The sequence below is a fragment of the Bipolaris victoriae genome (genome assembly GCF_000527765.1).
Source record: "Bipolaris victoriae FI3 unplaced genomic scaffold scaffold_36, whole genome shotgun sequence".
Lineage (NCBI taxonomy): Eukaryota > Fungi > Ascomycota > Dothideomycetes > Pleosporales > Pleosporaceae > Bipolaris > Bipolaris victoriae.
Window position 1 is genome coordinate 71,898 of NW_014575356.1, and position 13,758 is coordinate 85,655.

The 13,758-nt window shown below is 50.0% G+C and overlaps 4 protein-coding genes across 4 annotated transcripts; 3 read left to right on the plus strand and 1 right to left on the minus strand.

Moving 5' to 3' along the window:
* Positions 1–152: 152 nt before the first annotated feature.
* On the plus strand, positions 153–5,733 carry COCVIDRAFT_97548 (hypothetical protein; the record flags this gene model as incomplete). Its single annotated transcript, XM_014701815.1, has 3 exons — positions 153–637; positions 687–5,433; positions 5,488–5,733. 3 exons carry the CDS (start codon positions 153–155, stop codon positions 5,731–5,733), a joined length of 5,478 nt encoding a protein of 1,825 aa, XP_014557301.1.
* A 1,760-nt stretch (positions 5,734–7,493) lies between these two features.
* Positions 7,494–8,524, plus strand: COCVIDRAFT_26055 (hypothetical protein; the record flags this gene model as incomplete). Its single annotated transcript, XM_014701777.1, has 2 exons — positions 7,494–7,637; positions 7,703–8,524. 2 exons carry the CDS (start codon positions 7,494–7,496, stop codon positions 8,522–8,524), a joined length of 966 nt encoding a protein of 321 aa, XP_014557263.1.
* A 359-nt stretch (positions 8,525–8,883) lies between these two features.
* Positions 8,884–9,379, plus strand: COCVIDRAFT_59702 (hypothetical protein; the record flags this gene model as incomplete). Its single annotated transcript, XM_014701816.1, has 2 exons — positions 8,884–9,168; positions 9,230–9,379. Coding segments are annotated over 2 exons (435 nt in total), but the record flags the coding sequence as incomplete, so codon positions are not given.
* A 490-nt stretch (positions 9,380–9,869) lies between these two features.
* On the minus strand, positions 9,870–13,532 carry COCVIDRAFT_97490 (hypothetical protein; the record flags this gene model as incomplete). Its single annotated transcript, XM_014701817.1, has 1 exon — positions 9,870–13,532. The coding sequence occupies one exon, from the start codon at positions 13,530–13,532 to the stop codon at positions 9,870–9,872; it is 3,663 nt and encodes a 1,220-aa protein (XP_014557303.1).
* Between the last annotated feature and the right edge of the window lie 226 nt (positions 13,533–13,758).

Below are 13,758 nucleotides of genomic sequence, written 5' to 3' on the forward strand. Positions count from 1 at the left end.
GAAGTTTTGAAAGAACAAAAAACAAGTGTACATGTCAAACAAAGGCCTTTGTAAGAGCCACTCACGATGACTATTCATTTGAAGACATCTTATGGCACTCTGCCTCTGATGTTTTAGAATTCAAGAAATTTCGGAGTATCCACTGATCCAGCATGCCACCCAAACGCCAAGGAAACAGAAACAAGAAAGGCCCAGTATCCAAGGGTCCCGACCTGCAGAAGGGTCCTGAAGATGCCAGCCGTGCATATATCCAGGTAGACTGGGCGATACCCAAGGCGAAGCGGAAAAATGATTTTGACCGAAAATACTTGAACGATTACGCTCGGCCTTTGTATGAGAGAGACCCGGACGAGCTACGACCAACGCAAGCAGGCTTGCCCGAGGCTCAAATACGCACGCCGATCTATCAGAAAGATGGCAAGGACATGTTTGCAGGAGATGCTAATCAATCCAGTGCAGCATTGCGTAGCTTTTACAATGAGATCAAGAAATTAAGTGCCAAGGAGCCAGACGGACTTCATGATATTGCTGCACTTACAGGGCAATTTGAAGAGGGGGACGAGAATGCTGCCGTGGTCCTATCCAGAGCGGAAAATCAAGAAATATTTGTCTTGGACACAGAACGACGTCTGCAAGTGTACGTAGGGCGATTTTAAGTTTTGTATTCCTCGGCTAACCTAGACTAGAACCGTCAATGATCAAACTGCTCACGTCGATTTCATCCGACGGGCACCATCAGGAGCGGAGAACCAGAGGCTAGGCCATTTTATCGAAGTCGCCCTAGAGACATCAATCACCGTCAATGGCATCACATACGTCAATCAGGGTGGTTCCTCGCCTGCACCCTTCTTCATTGGTCCTCTTGAAGACTTTGCCGTCATTGAGCTGCTTTCACAGCCGTTGTTCTTTTTCCGACATGAAGGTAGCTTGAAGTATAAGGCGACTACTAGGAAAGCTGCCCCAGATGAGATGGAGCGTCGCGACAGAAACGGAGATGTTGCCAGGGAGAATGTGGTAATCAGGTGGCTTCCAATTGGGTCACCTGAGGATACATCACAAGAAATTGGGAATGATGCAGAGACCACAGAATCCATGTCTGAACTTTTCCAAAATCTCGCAAATGAACAAATACAGCATGAGTTTGAGAAAGTCGGGGAAGTTGATGAAGTCGAGGAAGAAGAAGACGAATATTCCGACGCATTCACAGACGACGGCCGGCCAATCGAGAATCCGTCCAGCTATTTTAAAACACGCCTCAACCAACATTTGGAAGATAAAGTAGCTTCCCTCATCCCCAGGGTCATCGCTTCCGTCAACCACCGACAGCCAGAAAATGCTGGATTCAGTTTCATCCACAACAGTACCGTCTTCCGAGCGGGAAGAACGCTAATTACTGCCCTCACCCAGCAGTCTGGTCGCCATCTCCTAGTCGTAGCGCAGATCCGACAGCCAGACCAAAGAATCAGAGTCAGAGTCCTCTATCCGCTGCTCTGGCGTAGTTCAAGGAGTCATCGAGATAAGATCAATCAAAATTTGAAACGCTGGATTCTGGCGTCTGAATCGAGCAAGCAAACGACGGAGCATCTAGTCATGGATACCGAGTGGGTACCTTGTGCGCAGGCCACTACCCAAGAGGCTTCTTCCACATACACAGTTTTGAATGCGTGGGCCTTAGTCATGGGCTTAGAGCTTAACCCAGCATTTACTCCAGATCGCCACAGTTACGAAGCTTTCTTTATTCAAGCAGAGGGGATATTCCATCTCGCTTTGGAGAATGCCTTGACTTGGAAACTGCTTTTGTCGTTCTTTCGTTGCACTGGATTCGTGAAGCCAGCTGTTACGACAGAAGCCAATGATGATGAAGATGCTGACCTACCAGCTAAGGATCGCCGTTTTGATCTGCGTAAGCGCCATTTCGACATTCTGATTGCTGATCAGACAAAAACCGACGAGACTTTCCCAGCAAAGAAGATAGAGACGAAGCAGATTCCCGTGCAACTCGAAGATGGCATTCTTCACAGCGAAACACCCTCGTCAGAGTCGCTCTCCAATGAAGAATTGAATGAGCTGATACCCCTTGTGCGTGAAGGAGGATGGTCACTGCAATATATGACGAATCAGCCGAACCAACACCTTTCTGAGGATACAGAAATGTCTGAAGAGTCTTCCGAGACGTTTTTGTCGCTGGAAGATTCACCTGTTCAGCCTCCTCAATTGGATACCATTCCCGTACCAGCTGAGTTCAACCCCTGCGAATATCTTCATGAAGAGCTGAACAAGCTAGCCAATGGTACCCAGATCACTCAGAACGATCTGCCGGAAGCACTTGCAACAGGGGTACCCCAGTTAACCAAGAACGAGATCCGAGAGAGCATAGCATCCGTCATCCGAGCCGTTAATCAACGCCACGCCCCAGGCGCAGGCTTCACCACCGAATCCTCCACAACTGAGGTCGAATCATCCATCACCAAAAACGAAGACTTGATCTCGTTATACATGCTAGAGGCAACCGAAACCCACAATCTGTGTATCCTGACACAAAATCCCGGACCCAACAGATATTATGACACCGTTATCGACTCCGCACCTTGGTTAACAAGCAAAGCCGCCAGAGCCGAGATATATACTCGCCTCGGTTCCCAGAAACCCACCGCAGGGCCTCTTAAGTGGGTCTTTGCACCGCAACAGGCGCGCGAGCATCATGACGGATATCATGTTGTGCTTAACGCATGGAGTATCTTGCTGGATTTGCCTTTGAACAGTGAGGGTTTTGTTCCAAGCCCAGAATTCATCCGCGATGCACGCAACGTTATTCAAGCTGCGCTGCGGGGCGAGGCGAACTGGCTGCTTATCTGGGCTTTGCTGCGCTGTCATGAGTATGTAGCTTCGACGGAGGCTCCGGGGCTGGGAAGAAGATTCGCTAGGACGATACCGGAGAGTGAGCAAGGAGCATATGAGGCGTTCATGCGAACAAAAAAGGGGGAGACCGTTGGAGAGGGTGTCAATGTGTGTGAGTTGTTTCTTACAGAATCAACTCAAAATCACGACGATTCATTCCGTTGGGATCGTCTTGATACGGAGGATCGAAACACAAGGATTCCCGAGTTGCAGCGCAACGGGCTTTTCGACAGCACTCTGTCTCGCGATGAGATTCGAAGGCGATATGCCCCATTGAGTAAACCTTCCAGCCCGTGCGAATCCCTGAGAGACACTCTGAGTAAGCTGTTAGCAAATGAGCAGATACGGAAGGAGCTGAAAGAATTTCGAAGCGAGGGTATAATAACGACAGAGAAGGGAGTTTGGGTAGATGATACGGAAAGTGCTCTCGCTATGAGCGCCGTCACCATGGCCATCAACAACATACAGAGTATCGAAGAAGGATTCAGCATCGTCCAAAGTCAATTCGTGCAGTTATGCCAGGCTTGGGACGGGGCCGATATTGAAAACTATATGCTCGACGCTCTTCGTCCTGGTCGTCCACTACTTGCTCCAATCACTTTTAAGAGCCATATTGTTCTTCTCCTTGCCCAATTTGACGAACAAGGTCTACCGACGGTTTCTTTCTTGGACTCTCTATTCTATCATTACGATGCAGAAGATCGTGAGAAACTGTTCAACATTGGCTGGCAGGTTCTGCGTGGTTCTTCTTGGTGGAAGGGGGTCTTCGCGGATAAAAATGCCTTTGAGAAGGTGAAGCCAAAGTCCGCGACATGGGTAGAGACCGCTCGCCAGCCGAGCGCGAACGAATGCGGATACTTTACGATCCTGAATGCATGGGGTCTGGCCATGGGATTGGAGCTCAATCAAGATGTTCGACTGCGATGGACCGATTCGTTCTTCCAAGAGCTGCAGGACATGGTGCATCTTGTGCGTCTCGGACATGCGGATTGGAAACTCATCTCTGCTTTTCTACAGTGCCACGACATTGTTCGAGATGGTGTTGTACCGGAGAATAGGCGCTTTGCTAAGACTCATGCAACACGGATTGAGCCAAGATTTGATGATGAGCTGGCAACCCTCCTGGCTACGGAAAAGTTGCACTGGGCTAGGCAAAAATATCAGACTGAAGCGTTGAAACGCATGCAAAATGCGAACCGCATTCCAAAAATGACTGGAAGACCGCATAACGGGAAGAAAGCGTTCCCTTCCGACGAATGGGTTGATGTCACAATGAAATATGAACATATACCACGACTGCAGCGTTTCGGTCTCCTTGACATCAACAATAGGGAGAGGGAAATTGAGTTAGCCTTTAGAAATCTGGCGAAGACCCGAGTAGAACACTGCCTGAAGAGACTACCACCGGCAAACTCACAGTCTATTGCAGCCAGGCAGGAAGCCATTCTACAAGTAATCCGAGATGAGATCAACTCGCACTACGAAGGCATGGACTCAAACATCCAAAGGGAGCCCCGTGAGTGGATTGAAGAAACCCTTGATTTTTACGACCAAATCCGAAAGACCGCCAAGCTCCAGCAAATGCTGAACAACAAGGGTACCGTGAGGCCGAATGACTGGCAACGTCTCATGGACGACTCTGATCTGAACCTTGCCATGGCATCTGTGATAGAGGCCATCGACAACCTGCAGTCAGGCCTGCACGCAGCGTCAGGATCGGAGCACCCATTTGCTGGTGGTTTTGCCTTGACAACCAGTACCACCCTCCAAATGGCACTGAACGGGATCGAAGGCACCCCCTTCTCGCGCCCGCGAAGGACCTGGCTTATCCCACTAGTCGCCACCAAAAACGGACTACTGGAGCAACTGGAAGTCTGGGCTAGGACAAACGGCAAGAAGTACACAGCTCCCACTGGCCGTGCAGGCGGTCACGCATTCCTCGTAGTCGTCCAAGAAGCAATCAACCACGACTCAGAAAACCCAGCCGAGACGCGTTTTGAAACCCACATTTTCGACAGCTGCCTCCGCGTCTTCAACGACGTTCGGGACTTCTTCTCTGTGCGCGTGGAAAACGCTGCTGCGGCGCTAAAGTGGTCGACGCACCGCAACGAATTCAATGCTGTGCAATTCGATGTTGGAGCCTTCGTTCATGAAAACCTTCCTCAACAGATGGCTGGTGGGTTCCAGTGCGGTCACCACGTTTTGATTAACGCCTGGATCATCGCTATGGGACTTCACTTTAACCCCGAAGCCAAGTTCACCACTGAGATTTACAAACAGGCCTACACGCTTACTCAAGCTGCTCTGGCCGGTATCTTAGACTGGCGAACGCTTGTCGCGTGGTTCTTCTGGCACAAGCTTACCGTCGAGCGCACTTTCGATGCTGTACCCAAGAACCACCGGTTCGGACGTACCGTTGTGCAACGCGATGAGGGTGCGCTGGGGGATAGGATCAGGGAGCAATATGCAGTTCTAGATACCGTTCTGGAGAAGCATAGTCTGGCGCAGGTGCCGTATGATCATTCGAATAACTTTGTGCAGATTGGTGCGAAGAAGAGCGGAGAGAAGGGCGGAGAGGGTAGCTGGGAGCATACTGAAGAGAGCAGCGGAGATGATAGCGATAGTTTGAGTAGTTTGTTTGGGTTGCAGAGGCGTGTTGATGATGCCGAAGGGGAGTTTCTGGAGAAGCGTAGGGGGATCAAGAGGAAGTGGAAGAGGGACATGCGGTTCTTGGATCAGTATGGTGAGGGTGAGGGTGAGGGTGAGCAGGGTGCAGGAGGTCAGGCTGGGAAGAAGCGGCGGCTGCTTGGTCATTTGACTCCGCTGGATGTGTAGGATTATTGGGAGGTAGCTAGCTGGTTTGTCTTTTTGCTGTAGTAAGCGTCATATAATGAGTAAGTACATCTTTTCTAACGTCCATCCCTATGACGCGAGCCACATCTCAAATTACATCGCCTAAAAAGCATCTTTAAATGACTTGTTAGGGTGTAGCCCCTATGTTAATACTCTCAAGGGTTTTCTGTGTGTGGATACTCAGGAACCACGACGAATTGGTAGGGGCTGGCTATTATATATACGCTTTTGTTTACGCAGTTGGTCTCTGATTTACTTGTGCAACCTTGCCAGATCGCGATAGTAAGTGTGCAGGCGATATTCGCACTAGTGGGTAGGTAGAAGTATCATAGAAGAGTATGAAAGTCGTCTTATCAGGTCGGCCTGCTCTAAACTCCCGAGCGCGGCCTATCAATATAATAGGCCGATTCGGCGCCTGGGATACTAAGGTTCTGTACTTATCAGCGATTGCGAGATGGACTTGTTAGCGATGCAGTGAGGGTTCTCTGAACCGTCACCAGATAGTCTCTTGTCGCAGACCGGCGACAAGGGGACAACGTCTGCGTATCTTTCGGGCGACAAACATTCCAGAGATGTAGAAGATACCAAACTATAGTATTCTTGTATTTGAGATGGAGTTGAAATTGATTGGTGGTCAGGATGAGACGAGAGAGATGAGATAGGAGAGACAGGCCAACGAAATGGCGGATATGTAATCTAATACGCTATATAGCAAACATATATTTAAAAGATGGTCAAGTAATAATATTCTTGTATTGAATGATGAAATTATACACGCGCTGCAAGCTGATGATGCTTTCAACCTTCATTGCCTTGTATGTGGCTCGCGAGGGAGAGTGACTCGCGTCACATGGACGGACGTTGATATTCCCCCCTAGGTTACCAGATGTCCCCTGTTACCGGATAAACGATTGGTACTTTGAGGTTTAGTAACTGATTGTATCAGATCCAGTCTGAAGTAGAGAATTGAGAGATGATGATAGGCAAGCGTGGCGCGCGTCTCGAGAGGTCTAGGGACACCGTCAGAGCCTGAGACTTGCATGTCGATAAGAAAAAACACCAACCAAGAGAATCCAAAGGTAGATCATGCGTATCAGTAGTTCCAATCAGCTTCGCGATACGAATGAATTCAAGAGGGGGTGTAGTGTTGTGTAAGGAATATATCTACGTGCCACTTATTGACTGGCTGATGAAGGTTGGTAATGTGACACAGGATTATCAGGCTGCAGATATATATTGGGGATTCCTTTTCGGAGTGAATACACTGCCTTCTCCACTCAATACAGTACAGCAATTGTATTTCAACTCTGTTCCACCCAGCTCGATTGCGGGTCCCCCCTTATCATTTTGAGCTTGGTCTTGCATCGTGTCACAGTACTCTTCGGGTTGCTCCTTCATGTCCACTACCTACGTCCTGCATTAGTGTTGATCTCTAGCGATTATCTAAACTGACCTAAGAAGCTTCAAAATATTAAGATGGACGCTGCGGCGTATGTGGACTGGGTCGAACTGCAACACTTGATGAAGGAGCGGTATCCTGACCTACCCTTTCACGAGGCTTACGTCGACCTTCTCCATGATGCGTTCATCAAGCTGCCCGAAGATCACAGGAAGAGGATTGCGTCGATGTTACCAAACCTTGTGCAACAGTCGCCTGAAATAGTGGAAGCGTTCGGCAATTTCGGGGCCATGCGGTAGTGGTGTTCTTCTCCCAGGTCGCTGGTATTATCAGAAACATCATAATGGCCAACAACACCGATACAAAACCCGCAGTATTGGATAAGGCTACTTCCGGTTCAGTGCGTCGTAGTGCCGAGGCAGTTGCAGCAAGTGCCAGAGTTGCAACTGAGAACATGCAAAGGGCTGCCGATTCAGCAGACCGTGTGGTCCGAGAAGTTCACCAAACCCACGTGATTGGAAAATCGCTCGTTGATCGGATCGACTATTACAGACGTTGGCACAAACCGCCTCAGCCATTCAAATCGCTCAGGGAAACAAGGCAATCCGGATCTTGACCGAAATAAATGATCATCTTGGCGAGAGCAACAGCATTGCCGTATCTGGCAGCGGAGGCCCTGACGGTTTTGCTCAGCACGTCTACGATTTTATCAGAGAAGAAACTGATAACATCGATGAGTCTGAGGCGGATAAGCATCGTTTCTTTGTGTATCATCCTGACACAAACTGGTATGGAGCATTCCGTCGACTGATTCGTGAAGACCCTCTTCCGCCCACGTTTTGTGCCAAGTCAGATAACTTGGACACCTTATGTCAGTACATGCAAGGTGTCAGGGCACAATGTGGAAAAGATGTCGTCTTCCACTTATCGATCCCCGCCTGGAGCCGCATCTCCATCAAGGAGCCCTTACATTTCCCGGACGGCCTTCAGCCATTTCAAGTCAAAGGAAGGAAGCACAAGGGCAAGCCTTATGTTGAGTTCAATCTTCCAGCAGCGCCGGCTGGACTTTTGCACGGTGTTGCGAATAATGTTCCTAACAGCATATGTTCACACGCAACTGCGAGTACAGTGTCAGCTGCCGTAACCGCGCCAGCGGTGGGCTGGGGTGTCAATGGTGTTTGTCTTGCTCTTGGAGTTGGTATAGGTACCATCACAGGAGCCGGGATGTTGGTCGGCGTTCCGATCTGGATCGCAACTGGAATGCCGGCTATGAGCATCACAGCACCAGTCATCGAAAAAGCTGTCTATGGTGCTCTTTGTGAAGAAGCACCAAGGATATTAGGGTCTAACCGACGCTTATACATGAGTCCATAACTGGCGCTTGGCCTGGGGAGAGATGTTAGTAGTTCAGAATTCCCGTTCTCGTACACGTGATACTCTTTTAGAATTTCATCTCTTTCAAATGCATAATCATATTCTCGATGTTACGACACGTGCCAGGAACACGCGAGACAAGCATTGGACGTAGACGGGCATACCACGTGGAAACGCGACCTATCATCCAAAATCTTGGCATCCATGACATCATCCCCATCCCCACGCGTCACCGCGAACCACTAAATTCCAATTGTCCAAACCACCACAACATCACCAACACCACCACTTTGCCAATTCGCCGCCAAAAAAAGATGATACTCCGCCCCTCCACTTTCCGCCTCTCCCTTCCAGCCTCGCGCCCCTTCACCCTCTTCCCCTCCTCACGCGCCCCCACAAACCGCATCTTCGACCCCGTCCGCTCACCCAACGACCTACACACCCTGACTCTCCTCAACGCCGCCGACAACCGCGCCCTAATCACCTTCTGGACCGCATCGTGGTGTCAGACATGCCAAGCTATCAAGCCTCTGCTCAGAAAATTGATTGAGGAAGAGAAAGTAGGGGAGGGGGAGGGCGGGTTGGGGTATGTGGAGGTGATGATGGATTCGGTGTTGATTGAGGATTTGCCGATTAGGTATCGAGTATGTATTTTCTTTTCTCACTGGAAAGGGGAGGGGATGAAAAACTAATAAAACGGGATAGATTAGTAGTATGCCGACGTTGCTGGCGTTTAGTCGGCAGGAAGCGCAATTTGATACACGCTTGACGAGGCCCGAGGAGATGCGGAACAAGGAATTTTTGAGGGAATGGTTGATTAAGGAGGCGTTGAGGGGTGGGAGGAGAGGGGGCGGTGGGGGTAGTATGTTTGGTTAGTGGGGTTTTCTCGAGAGGAATGATGTGCAGGTGCCTGACGGTGTTCAGGGACGAAAGAGGGGTCTGATGAAAAGTAGCGAAGGTAGGTGCGTAGTACAACAATTTTGTGGGTGAATGCTAAATGACATTAGAGTCGAGCGATATCCGGATGAGATTCGTATGCTAACCACGAAGATTCAAAGAAGTATGCACGGTAGATGCCTTTCCGAAAGATCATCATTGTAAATCTAATTTACATGTTGCGCGACTCGTCATATGAGACAGCCGCAGCAAAAGAAAAGAAAAGAAAAGCCATCAAACTTCTATGGGTATATAAACCAGAGTTGTAACTCCCGCCTGGCTCCCTCCTGGCCCTATAAGATGACCATCGGTAGTTCAAATGCAACTGAAGAACCAGCGCATCTACATTTCAGCAACTCTCTTTTCGCACGTCATGAATGCCATGTAATCAAGAGACCAATGACCGACACTACACGCCACGCTTGGTCTTCTTCTTCTTGTCGCTAGTCTCATCAAACATTTGACTCCTCTTCTTCGTAATCGTAGGGATTGGCAACAACGTCTCCGTTGTATCAGGCGTAGTGACTCCAGATTCACCAAACACAGGAGTTGAGAGCGAAGTATCAGTGAGCCCCGGTGGCAAACTAGCTTCGTCGTCATCCTGAATCTTGACGCTCTGCACCGTTTCACGCTCCTGCAACCAAGCAGCATGCTCCTCCTTGTACGTCTTTTCCTTTTCCTCGATCCACGCCCTTTGCTCTGGGTCCTCCTTGGCTGATTTAACGCAAGACGGACACTTGACGTAGAAACCACCTGACATTGCGTGTTCGTTTAGGACCTCGAATTCAGGTAGATTCTCACCGATAAGCTCGGTGTTGTCCCAGTCAAGACAGTCCTCGCAATAGCCCCGAGGGCACCAGCGGCATCTGAAGATGAGACCGCCCGCATCAGCTGTGGTCTTTGCACAGTCGGTGCAGTTGTGCTGGGGGCAATGGAAGCCACTGAAAGGGCCCTTGACTTTGCCCTGATAGTGTTCGTCGAGACAGTCGAAGTGGTAGACTCGGGGACAGGTCTTGCATTCGAAGAGCTGCCCAGCGTCGGCGTCTTCGAAGCATTCAAGGCAGTGATCTTCATGGTTGAACTCGCGTCGCTTTTCTCGGACTGGCTCAGCAAGACGTGGGTCTTTGCCGGCGAAAGTTGGCACAGCTTCCCAGTCTCCGCAGTTCATGGACTCCTTATTGATAGCATAGCCATTTACCATGACTGTGGTGTTCTTGTTCGTGCGGCGGTCTTCCCGAGTAATCGTTTCGGGTAGGATATTTCTAGAGGAGGTATCTGCGCTGGAGCTTTTGTCGAGGTTGCGCTGATGACGCTTGCCTTCGAACACGGCGCATTCGACGCGCTCCATGGTGGAAAGCCACTTGTCTTCGTCAACCTCGGATTGTGTCGTGTCAGCCAACTCAGCAGACTGGTCACGGCACTTCTTCATCATCGTTTCCAGATCCCAAGAAACCATTTCCTTTACGTCAATCTCCGGATGAGACAGTGTCTGTGCACCTCGCCGTACAAGTGTCATTAGTTGCGATGTGTCCATTTGTGGCATGTCTTCATCAATGGAGGGACGCCCAGCTGATCTTTTCGCGACTGCTTGCTTGCCATGTACGTTCTGCATGGATTCGGTAATCTTCGCAGAGAGATAGAGCTTCTTCCGGATGCGACCCATCATCTGCTCTTCAACAGTCCCCTGGGTACAGAGCTTGTATATCGTTACTTTCTTAGTCTGTCCGATACGATGAGCCCGCGCTTCGGCTTGGAGAGTGATTTGTGGGTTCCAGTCTTCGTCCAAGAATATGACATCCTGAGCGCTGGTAAGGTTGATACCTAAGCCACCCGCGCGAGTAGAAAGAAGCATGACTTTGTAGTCTGAATCTTTCTGGTTGAAAAGGCGGATATCCAAGTTTCGACGAGCCCTAGCCGTGCTTCCGTCCAACCGAAGGTATTTGAATTTTTCACCGTAGTTGCTGACAAGAGATAGCAGGTCCTCACAGCAGTCGAGTGTGCGAGCAAATCCGGAGAAGATGAGAACCTTCTTACCTTGCTCGAAGACCGTGTGCTTGAGAAGTTTCTCCAACAAAATGAACTTGCCGGAAGCGCGGATGACATGATCACCAAGGTAGTATGGATCTGGGGCTCCTCCTGGAAGCAGGTATGGATGAGAGCAGCATTTGCGCAACTGCATAACGAGATTCATAAGCTTTTTCCAAGCTCCTTTTGAGGCGTTCGCGTCGGCCTGTTCTTTCGCTACAGCATCCTGCACAATTTTTGCAGTCTCTTCCCATTCATCTCCAACGCTGCCAGTGCTGATCACTTTGTCCATCTCCTCCAGCTGTTGCAGTAGCTTGTTCTCCTGGACATCATGCTCAATAGCAGCTTTCTCTTTCTCCTTGCCATCAGCAAAGAGCTCATTCAGCATGCCATCATCGATACGAGTCAAGAGACGTGTGTACCAGAACTTCTGCATTGGTGTAAGGGGCACGTAAAGAAGCACCTCTTCCTTGGGTGGTAAACCGAGATTGACCGATGGAGAGTCCTTCATTCTCCGCAGCATAATCAGCTCGAGCAAGCGTCGGGCATCTGTCATAGTCTGCTTATTTGCTTTGCCTTTGCTAAGATCGAATGACTCTCGGAACAGTGCTTCAGTCCTGTCGTCGAAGACAGTAGGGTACAGCCAAGTCAGGAGTGACCACATCTCAACCATGTTGTTCTGAAGCGGCGTTCCTGTCAGGATTAGTCGGTATTCGGCATTGATGCTCTTCAATGCGGTGGAGATTTGGGCCAAGCTATTTTTGATCTTATGGCCTTCGTCCAGAACAACATAGCGCCAGGCAAAAGAGTGTTTGAACCAAGCTTGCTCGGCTTGGAAGACATCGTAGGTGGTCACGACAATCTTGAAAGAGTCAGAAGGGCCAGGCAGCTTGGAGACCTTTTGGCCGGCCTTGCGCAATGCTTTCCGATCTCGTGCGCGTGAGGTTTCGTTTCCTTTCATGTCTTCTAAACCGGCAGCAACCCGCTTAAGACGAGTCCGTTCGTTCACGGCGCCATGAAACCGCATTACTCCGAGCTGTGGCACCCACTTCTCAGCTTCCGTTACCCAAGAGTTGAGCACACTCAACGGACAGACGACCAGGTATGGACGGGGTTCTTCTGACACGACGCCCTTCTGCTCATCGAGCTCTTCGAGGTATTGGAAGAGAGAAAGAGTCTGTAGCGTCTTTCCAAGACCCATCTCGTCACCGAGTATACCAGAGAACCCGTTGTTGTACAGGTGAACGAGAAACGATAGACAAGACAGCTGGTAAGGCTTCATGACGGCTGTAACTCCCTTGGGTTGCTGCTTGAGCTCTTGGTATTCGATGATAGGTTGCGCTTTGCCTTCTTCTACCAGCTTCGTGACATAGTTGTTCTTGGGCAGAAGTGGCAGAAAGAACTCTTTGTTGGCGACAAGAAAACTGTTCGCTCTAGCCCTGGTGCCTTTGGCGATGTCATCGCGAAGCCGGTTGCGAGCGGTGTCGAGTTTCCGAGGGGGTGGCGCTGACTTCCGCCGTCGTGATGAAGTAGTTATAGGTATGGTGTCAGACTCCAGGATGGCGCTCCTCCGGTCCCGAGTACCCCGTCGCAGTCCCTCTGTCCTCTCTTTTTCCCTCTTGCGCTTCTCCATCTTAAGCTCCTCCGTGTATGCCGATATTCTCGCACTCGTCTTGCGGGGGCGGGCCGATGGCGCGAGTTCGTCTTCGCTATCTTCTGGATCTGGGTCTGCTGGCTTTGAAGCCGATTGCCGAGTAGTTCTTTTGGAAGTCACAGGGGACTGCTCTACTGCCGATGAATCCGAGGTGACGTCGTGTTGCGCCGTTTGAGGCGGCGGGTTGCGTTTGCTTCTACTGTCCCGAATAGGAATCGGCTTCATTTCTTCACTCTTCTGCTGTGCCGACAGTCGCCTTTTCTTGGTCGCTGACTCTACTGAGCTCTGAGATCCAAACTGTGCCAAAAGATCTTGCAATTGGCCACCTCGTCGGTTTGGGGGTGGAGTAATGGGCTGGGGAGAGCCCAGAGTTATAATGGATTTTCTAACCATGACGGAAGATGCGGTGTCTTATGTGATTTGCTATTTCAGCTTGAAACAGGATTCTGAAATAAGCCAGGTGTAAGGGTCAGTGATGTCGGAAAAAGTAACTCTGCAAAGCAAAGTTTACAGAGCAATGGATCTAGAGTCTCGATTGAAGCAGTGAACGGTGAGGAGTGAATCTGCCGGTGAAGGGCATGTCCAAAAAGAGCGTCTCGCACACCAACGAGTGCTTTGA